The sequence below is a fragment of the Panthera uncia genome, chromosome A2 (assembly GCF_023721935.1).
Source record: "Panthera uncia isolate 11264 chromosome A2, Puncia_PCG_1.0, whole genome shotgun sequence".
In the NCBI taxonomy this organism is placed as follows: domain Eukaryota; kingdom Metazoa; phylum Chordata; class Mammalia; order Carnivora; family Felidae; genus Panthera; species Panthera uncia.
The window spans coordinates 9,281,946-9,291,918 of NC_064816.1; the positions used below are offsets into that span (position 1 = coordinate 9,281,946).

General features: G+C 51.7%; 1 protein-coding gene across 1 annotated transcript; it reads right to left on the bottom strand.

The window, feature by feature from the left end:
* Positions 1 to 580: 580 nt before the first annotated feature.
* ASF1B (anti-silencing function 1B histone chaperone) lies at positions 581 to 9,818 on the bottom strand. Its single transcript, XM_049640035.1, has 4 exons — positions 9,249 to 9,818; positions 4,902 to 5,017; positions 2,161 to 2,337; positions 581 to 1,775 (listed from the first exon to the last, which is right to left on the bottom strand). Exons 1-4 carry the CDS (start codon positions 9,355 to 9,357, stop codon positions 1,569 to 1,571), a joined length of 609 nt encoding a protein of 202 aa, XP_049495992.1. The 5' UTR covers positions 9,358 to 9,818; the 3' UTR covers positions 581 to 1,568.
* Positions 9,819 to 9,973: the final 155 nt, after the last annotated feature.

A 9,973-nucleotide genomic window follows, 5' to 3' on the forward strand; every position in this document is an offset into this window, starting at 1 on the left:
CCAAACAGAAGGTGCCAAGAGGGGAGGGGGGCTGGATGAGCCAGCTATCTTGACTCAGAGGGCTAGCTAGTCTCAGGTCTACGAGCCAATTTGCTGTCCTGCCTATAGGCTTCTACAACCTGCACCCTATCCAGTAGCTGTCTGCACCCACGTTCCTAGGTCCACCAGTTTCTGGGAGGTAAGTGGGCACTTCTGTGAATTATGGGGAAATGGCTCACCAGCCAGACCAGTCTACCCTGGGCTGTGGGGTTACAAAGTAAAGTAAAATTTAGTATGTTGCTGTGTGTGTCCTTGGAGCATGATGTTAACTTCTTCCTGTGGGTCAAGGTCAAAGTCTAAAAACTCACTGGTTATACTCTATCCGGAACAGCTGGGTTGCTTAACTTTTGACAAAGAAAAATCCCTCCCTGAACCTCAGTCTGGAGTACAATTAGGTAACCAATTAAGACTAGGGTAAGAAGCTAAGCAAGGGAACACAGGACAGTCAACCCACTGTCTGGGGCAAGAGCCCCCTCAGCACGTCACGAGGAGAGATGGACAAGAGATGGTCAGCCCACCTAAGACAAAAGCAGAAACAGTCTAGATGAAGTGCTTTTTATTTTTAGACCAACCAAACATGTTTAATATAAAAACCTTTTAATATACAAACTGCAATCACAACAGCATCCACGTAGCAGCGAGAGGGCCGGGCGTGGCAGGGGCAGCATGGCAGGAGGAGAGGTTTCCAGAGTCCCTACTGTTTCCTGTGCCTGTAGTCTTGTCTGTGGCCTGAGAGCATGAGGTCTTTGCAGAGGGGCCCGATGCCGACACCGAGATGGACAGAGCACAGCGGACTCCTCCAACATGCCATCCTCCCACTGTGACAGCCTCCAGGGAAAGCCAGATCCAGTTAGGAGATGACAGGAAGGTGGCTGTGACTGAGAGTTGGACCATCATTCCTCAGCATCCTGCTGAGCACAGCTTTGGGAACAGAGGTTTTCCAGAGGCTGTTGGATTGAAAAGACCTAAAAACTGTCCTGGAAGGACAGAAATTATGTCCAAGTCCACCTTCTAACCAAGATTTCTTGCCTGTGACTCCAAAAAGCTGGGTGGATCTGCTCAGATGTTTGGGAAGGGACAGGAATGACAGCCTTTGTCTCAATAGTGCTGGAGCCTTGCCAGACATTGACCAAGAAAGTCTCAAGGCAGGGCAGGGAGGTCTGTGGGAAGGATTTTGGGTCAGTGGTATTCACAGGACCATGGTGGCACAAAGGCCTGCAGGCGGAATTTATAGTGTGTGTGGAAAGGAGAAAAGACACAAGTCACAAAGAATTAAAAACTGAAGTACCCGCTTCTTACAGGCCTGGGCAGTAGAGGTAAGATGATCCTTCTGGGTCAGGGTTGGGAGAGACCTGAGGCCCACTCCTTCCTCAGAGCCATGTCTGCCTAGCCTTGGTGTATTTGATGGCCCCAGAGTCCTCCAGATGGCCTCCATGGGACTGTCTGGGAGGCCCACCTGTCCCCTCCAGATGCTCTAGGAGACTGGCCACAATCCCAGCTGGGCCCAGGTTGGGCCTGGATCCCTGCAGCTAGATGCAGTCCATGGAATTCTCGGGGAGGAGGCCAGGAATGCAGCCAGGGAGACCCAAGCCCTTGATGGGAGCACAGCTGAGGGGGAGGCCACAGCCCAGGGCAGGGTCCTGGTTCTCTATGGCTTCTAGACTGTCCGTGTTGTTGTCCCAGTTGATGTGGAAGCGGGTCACGCGGGGGTTCGAGGCCAAGATGTTCCTCTGGAGCTGGGGCAGAAAGAGGAATGTCAACCCTTGTCGGCATGCCCTCTCATTACTCCCACAGAGCTGGGGCCCCCCCCAAAGCCCTGCCCCAAAGTTAGGAAGAACAGATCTCACTTATTCCATCTCCATCAACAACTACATGTAGAACTCCAGGGAGCGCCTGTGTACCATGACTTAGGGCTGGGACCTATCTAATCTTGATTCTGCGAGGGGTGCTTCTGAGAAACAAAAGACCTTTCTCTCTCCAGTTCTAGTCTGGAGCTGCAAGATCTGAGGATGGCTTGAAAACCTTCAGAAGTGACCTTGGCTCCCAGTTCCAATGAGTCAACTCCCCCAGGTGCAAAGGAGCCAGCCTGTCTGAAGCAGGAAGTGCAGAGACAAGCCCCACCTGAGAGAAGTCTGGCTTCAGGGGTGGGTTCTCCCGCAGCTCGGGATTGGGGTATTCGTTGTTGACATAGTAGCCCACACGGATGAACTCCTGTCCGTGGTACGTGCAGGTGATGAGGACCACGGTCACACCCACGGCATCGGTCTCGGGGATGAGGGATGGGTTGGGGGCGTCCGCCTAGAGGAAACACATCCTGGGCCTTAGTACTGATTGCACAGCCACACCTCAACCAGGAATACAATGATTTTCAAGCAACACATATTTTACTGAGCCAAAGTATGGTCTCTGCCAACGGGAGTTTTTAATCGAGTGGGGAAGACAGAATCAATCCTGCAAATGCCTGTAAAATGCTCAGTGTGACAAGTGCCACAAAGAAGGAAGTGGTGCTGAGGAGTGTAGTCAGCAGGGGGGAGGGCAGCATAAGATAAGGCTGAACAGGTGGGCAGGTTGGTACCAGGCCACCCAGGGTCTTTTGGACCAGTTAAAGGCTCAGGAAAGACCAAGAATGTTTAGCAGGAGATAAGGGGTCTGTGAAGAAGACTGGCAGGGGTGCCTGGGTGGCTCAGCTGGCTAAGGGTCTGACTTGAGCTCAGGCCATGATCTCATGGTTCCTGAGTTCGAGCCCTGTGTCGGGCCCCTTCCCTGCTTATGCTCGCTCTTACAGAAATTAAAAATTAAAAAAAATTTTTTTTTTTCAAAATTGAGTCAACTCTCAGGGCGCCTGGTGGCTCAGTCTGTTAGTTGGTTAGGCGTCCAACCTCGGCTCAGGTCATGATCTCAGTCCATGGGTTTGAGCCCTGCGTAGGGCTGTGCTGACAGCTCAGAGCCTAGAGCCTGCTTCGGATTCTGTGTCTCTGCCTCTGCCCCTCCCCTGCTTGTGCTGTCTCTCTCTCTCAAAAATAAACATTAAAAAAAAAAAAAAAAAAAAAAAGGAGTGGCAGTGTGGGACACTGTGACAGGAGGACGGCCGGCTGCTGTTAGAGCAGGGATACTGGGCAGGAGGTTACAGTAGTCATCCTGGAGCAGGGACAAACTTAAACCAGGAAGTAGAGGACAGACGTGGACAGATTTGGGGTGTGTTGTTACGGACAGGAGCAGCTGTGTAACGGGTGCAAAATGAAACCAATACAACCAAATGAAACATGGGGTCCCTTGTTCACAAGTTAGTAAGTTTCAGCCAGCGACAGCAGAACATTGTGCCGGGTGCAAGGCCCTTGTGGCTGCACGGGCCGAATGCTCGGGACGCCAGCCCTGCTTGTGGAGTGGAGTAGGCGGGCTCACTGGGGCCTGGATACAGGTGGATGAGGTAACACCTCCTAACAGCACGAAATGGAGTTGCTTGGACTGGGGTGGGAGGAGCAGAGGGGGAGGTAGGTGAGGATTTGAGCAAAGCCTCTCAAACTTCAGGGAGCGTTAAGAATTGCCCTGTACCTGTGCTCCTGCAGCCCCCGTGGCACTGGATTAGAGTCATGTAGCAGCTATAGTGAACCTTCATTTGTGAATTCGCCTTCTTGCTAATTGGTAGTAGTTACCTGTAACCTCAAAATTGGGGTGTTTTCGTGGTCATTTGAAGACATGCACAGAGTGGGGAAAAATCTTGAGTTGTCTGATGTACGTGTTCCCAGGGGAGGTCATCACCTCACCTCATCTCAGCACATATTGTAAATGAGCATCCTTTTTGTGGTCTTTTTAATGCCACGTTTCTCACATTTTGGTGCTTTTTGTTGGTGATTTTGCAGTTTAAAATGGCCACCAGAGGTGCCTGGGTGGCTCAGTTGGTTGAGCGTCCAACTTCGGCTCAGATCATGATCTCACGGTTCGTGAGTTCAAGCCCTGTGTCGGCTCACTGCTGCCAGTGTGAGGCCTGCTTTGGATCCTCTGTCCCCCTCCTTCTCCGCCTCTCCCCCAACCATGGGCGTGCGTGTCTCTCTCTCTCTCTCTCTCAAAAATAAACAAACATTAAAAAAAAAAAAAAGGCCACCGGGGCGCCTGGGTGGCAGTTGGTTAAGTGTCCGACTTTGGCTCAGGTCATGATCTCACGGTTAGTGAGTTTGAGCCCCACGTCAGGCTCTGTGCTGACAGTGTGGAGCCGTGGAGTGTGGAGCCTGCTGCTTCAGATTCTGTGTCTCCCTCTCTCTCTGCCCCTCCCCCCTCTCACTGTCTCTGTCTCAAAAATAAACAAAAAAAAACAACAACAAAAAAAGGCCACCAAGCATAGTGCTTACTACTGTCTAGGGTCCCTAAGGGCAAGAAGGTGACGATGTGCCTTATGGAGAAAATATGTGTGTTAGATAAGCCTTTTTCAGGCATGAGTTACAGTGCTGTTGGCCAGGAGGTCAATGGGAATGAACCAACAATAATACTAAATAAAGGGTCTTTAAACAAACACACATAAAACAAGCTTACGTGTTTACTGGTTGACAGAAATAGGACTTGTAGGAACCTAATCCGTATTTCTTGCAGGGGCAATGGTTCGGTATTCGTTAATTCAGCATTTACAGCGACCTTCTGGAACATAACTCCCGTGAATAAGGAGAATCGACTGTGAATCAGTGGCTCATGGTGACAACGATGACACAGAGGTGGAGGAAAGGGAAACGTGTGAAGTACTTCTGAGAGGTCACACAGTTCTTGAAAGCAAGAGCCAGAATTCTGAACCTGAACCACTGAACCACACCGTGTGCTTTTGGACAGAAGAGGAGAATTCTAGGTGCCGAAGCCTCAGGCCTTGTCTCTCTTACCTGAAAGATGAACATGTGTCTCCCTGCTGGAACAGGCCCAACCAGCACGGAGTCTAGGATTTGATCAAACTCCTCACTCTCCGCTGAGCCAACATAAATGATCTTCCACTCTAGGTCTGTAAGGATATGAGGTGTTAGGGACTCGAAATAGCTGGGGAGCACGAAGGCATGGGAAGGGTCTTCTCTCGAGTTTTGGACAGATCCTTAACATACTGGAAGAATTTTATTCTCAAGAACACCTGGCATCTCCTGGGCACTAAGTGCTGGGCACCACTGTCCTGTACACTGGAAGGGGCACGAGCCTCTAATTCTAGGGGGGGAATTTCTCCTGTGAGCCTAGCTTTGCCAAGCGACCTCGACTCTGCACCTCTGGGGGAACTCGGGGATCTCAGAGCCTGAGGGTGAACCGTATGGCAGAGGTTGAATTAGGCGCCACGTGACAGAGGCGTGCTGAGGAGGGAACAGCAGGGAATTGGGCCATTTCAGGGCTCTGCCCACTGGGTGCTGGGATAGGAAGCAGCATCCTCTTTCACACACAGGGACCGGTGCCACCGAACTGAATAGATCCCTCGACAACTGGGGCATGGCAGCAGATTCCAATCCAGCAGGAGAGCCAGACAGCAGGAGGGGGAAGACGAGGCCACTGGGGGAGCCAGCCAGTCCCCAGGTCTTCCAGATCAGGCACCAACTCATGCCGGCTCTTAGACCCTTGGGTGACAGTGACTCAGTCAACAAATGTGGCACCAAAAGATGATCCTCCGAACCCCAACTCTTTCATCCCATCCAGTGGGGGGATCTCATCCCTGAGTATGTTCTAGCAAGGTGAAAGGAAAAGTGCTTAAGGAGAGACCCGGCCCATCAAGCGCCGGAAATCCCTGGTCACCGCTGCCTCTTGCAGGAGGTCCAAGTGTATCAGGGGCAAGGTCACGCTAGTACACGGAGGCTTGGCAGGAGACCTGAAACTTATTTTGGGTTCTTTGAAATTACACAACCCACAGCTCCAGCAGCCAGGGGCGGGGCGGGGCGGGGGGGAAGTTTCACAGGAAGTAAACTGTTGTTGAAGTTGCCCTGTTTCTTGGTCCAGTGTCCCACAAGAGCATCCAACTTTGGAAACACAGCTATGCGGGGCCCCAACTACGGAGGTTTGACACCTGAGCCCCGAGCTCTTCCTTGATACACTGACTTTCTGTCGCTTTGCAGTTTTACCCAGGCCCTCTACTCAGGAAAAAGGAGCCTGAAGGAGAGCAGGCCCCGCGTAGGCCACAGGCACTTGATGTCCAACACCATTGGCAAAACCTAAACGGCGACCGGAGTGGGTGCTGACCGGAAGAGAAAGCATGCTGTGCTGGCAGCCAGGCAAACGGGCCGCAACGGCTCCCTCAATGCGGGCCGTTAAGAAATCAGAGAATTTACAGAAGGCCATAGTGAAATATTGACTCAAGGGTTAGAGGAGCTGCTGAAGTCATCCATGGAAGATAGCAGATGATTGAGATAAAGGCCTACAGATTGGATCAGCTTAAACTTGCCAGAGTGTTTTAAACAGAAGCATTCCTAAGTGGCTTCATTTTGGAATATAACCATTCTTTAGAATTAGATGTGGGACATCAATCACCAATACAGCACAAACTCATTCCTCTTGAATACAGGACTCAATTGTACCTATGAAACATGGTGCACCTAACTTTTTAGGCAACTTCAAGGGTAACTTGACAATATTCAATTTTGTCTTCACGCTCTAACTTTACAACCGAACACCTGACAACATGCTCCTCCACTATATATGAAAACAAAACCAAAACCAACAACCTGATTAAAGCCATGCAAAAAACTATCGTTAGTTGAACTAGCTGGAGAATGTTTCCTGCTTTAAAACACAACACAACACAACACAACACAACACAACACAACACAGAAACCGCCCATGTAGGAGGCTTTTTTCTGTTTATCACTTTGCCGTTTTTCATAATCATATAGACGAACCCTGGTCTGACCACGGTGACAGCTGTGGGTCAGAACATCTGCTTCCATGACTTATTCAAACAGCAACTGTTGAATTTCTCCATGAAACAGAGGAAAAACACACGTAATGTATTAAACGTGGACCTATGCCTTGGACGCATCTATTTCCAGTTGCTGAGGAGAGAAAAGAACCAAAGGGGCCCAGAGCCCTTGGGAAACACGGTCAGCCAGTGACTGGGGGTTGGGTCTTTTGTCAGGTCTTCAGTTGCCAGTGTCAAGGTGACAGGACTGAGATTTCTCCAGAATCGGAGAGACTCCTAAAGCCAGGCCCCCTCCATCTGTTTGGGAGTCAGGAAACGGATTCTCTCTGCTCCATGGGAAGAAGTCCGGGAAGAGGCAGAGAGCAAGTTGGCAGGTCAGAGTCATGGATAGCCCTAGGGACAGAACCAGAGTCTGGATTTTCAGGCCAGAGTTTGCTTTCCAACTTGAATTTCTCTGAGCAAAAGCTTTATTGTCTGGGTGTAATTAGTAATAGCACTCTCCTCATTCTCTTTTGAGAGTGTTCTGGTGTGGAAATAAATTCTACGCTCAGTTCTATTCATGTTCCATTTCTAAAATGAGGGATGCATTCTTTCTTTCCGGGTTATAGTAAAAGCGGAGAACTCTGGACTCAGGACTCAGAGACAAACTCTAGTGTCAATACTTCTACAGACCGGCTGTGTGACCTTGGAGAAGTCATCTCATTTCTATTAAAAAACGACCAGCGGTGGACTTGTGCCTTTCCTGCTCTGAGTCTATAAACAGATTAGTAAAGTAACAGGGCAGGGGTTTTCCTAGGAATAAAACTGCTAGATAATGACAATGCAACCATTTTTAAATGCAAGGAGCGCAAACAGGCTGTTTGAAACCCGATCTCCTGCCTTCTGGGAACTGTGAATCCCTTAACCTATTAGCTCCTTACATCTCCTCCTGGCTTTAAAATTAAATCTTATTCCACAGTGTCATTCTACACTTTAATTATTTATTTACACCCTGCCTTGTTCCAGAAAGGATTTAACTGGGCTTATTCTATAGTTAGTCACAAGTAGATTCCTTAATTTAAAAAGGAGAAGAACCTCGGAGAGATGGATCCATCGGCCCGGCCCAAAAGCACACAGATCTCAAACCGTATCTGCCCCAAGCTAATCCAAGTGGCTGGCTTTTCCCACAAACCACCCACCTACCGCCGAGAGGTGCTAGTTAGCACACCATGGCCTCACAGATCTCCACCTCCTCAGCGGCTGTTTCTTCTCCTTTAACCACCAAGTGGAGAATTGGTCTAATGGAGTACTTCCTTCCTGAAAGTGGTGCCAAGAGTCCCTGGGCAACCGTACATTTTAGATTTTTATAGACCTTTACTTGAAAGGTCTTTCATTCTTTGTGGCTTCCGTCTTCTCATCTGTGAGATGAGAGCCATGTCCACCTTTATAACACACAGATGAATAAGTACGTCTGTGAAAGCACCCTGGAAAAGATGCACAAAAAGTTCTGACCTCTCAGCCGGTTGTTTGAAGCCAGATAGCGTCATGGCTCAGCCTGGCCCACCCAACCCCCCCCGAGACTAGGTCAGACCATCAAATGTGTTGGAAGAAGCGCCCGAGTAGATCAGCTGGAACCTGGTGGGCAGACAGTGGGAGCCGGCTAAGGCTTGCCTGGCTACGCCACCCCTCCAATAGGAGTGTTTATCAAAGCAGGCAGAGAGGAGGGAGGGACCGAAGCTGGGGAGACCAAGTTATCTTGCAAGACTGGAGCTGGAAACCTGCCCTGCCTCCCCAGGTGGGTCTCAAGAGTGGAAAACTGGGGCCTAGCTAAGGAGGTGGGAAGTCAGGTTCTAGGATGTGTGCTTTGGGGTAGAAAACAATCAGAAGGGGGTGGGGGAGGGGGTGGGGTGGTTTTAAATATCAGCAGGCTAGGGAGGGGACTGGGAGACAAGTGGGGAGATAGGGGCGAATTAGGTCTTGCCACGGGGGAAAGGGATTTCACAGGGAGAAAGGGTGATAGAGGGGCTCCGTAGCGGAAAAAGGGAGGGAGTTTGGGGAAGATAGGGTGACTGAAGGTCGCTGCAGGTTAAAGAGCGGAGACTGAGGTCTCTACAGAGAAAATAGGTGCCCAGTAGGAGCTCCACAGGAAAAAAGAGGGGGGTGATGAGGTCTCCACAGGGATAACTGGAGTGACCCCGGGCAGGGGGCTGGGTTGGCCATGGGGTGTCAGGGGTAGTCTCTACAAGGAGGCTGGGGCTGAAGCGGAGGGAAAGAGGGAGATCAGGGTTGGAAGGGAGATCAGTTGTTTCACGGGGGAGGTCGGGGTCCGCCGGGAGGAGGGGGAATCTCCACACAGGCCCAGCCTCACCGTCCGCCAGGGCCTCACTGCACTCGAAGCTGATCTCGAACCGGAAGGGGCTGTGGAAAGGGCTCGGATTCTCCAGCACCGCCACGTTCAGCACAGAAACCTTGGCCATCGCCTTGCCGGGCTGCGGCAGAGGCCACAGCTGGGGCCGAGCCCGCGCCGAAGTCCTCTGTGGTCAGCCGGGTAGCGTTACCTAGAACCGCTCCCGCCTCTTCTGTCCGCGGACTGAAGTGCGTATTTGGTCCGCGCGCCTCCTTCAAATAGCCGGCCCCACCCTCCGGCCAATCACCGTCAACGCTTTCCGGCAGCGCGAGCACACCCTCAGCCAACCCTGGAGCGCGGGGTCGGCGCGCGCCGAGCCTCCGCGGACCAATCCGTGGAGCTCCCTCTCCGGGATGCGCGAGGGAGGCGGAACCATTTCTTGGCTTCTTCGGGTGTCCACCGGGAGCCAATCCCCAGCGTCTCCGACTTGGGTGTCTAGGGAGGGGGTGGGCGGAATCACAGAGCGGGGCTCCTATCGGCCAATCCCGAAGGTTCCCGCACCGGCGTGGCCCGCGCTTCGCCCAGTCCTTCCGGGAGACTCATCCCGGCGGAGGGCAGCGCCGCCAACTGCCTAGCGGTGGCGCGCGGCGCTCGCTTAAGAGGGCGGGAGGGGCGGTGCCGGCGCCCGCGGTGATTGGCAGGGAGGAGAGTGGCAGGGACGCAGCAGATTCTTTGAGAGGTGACTG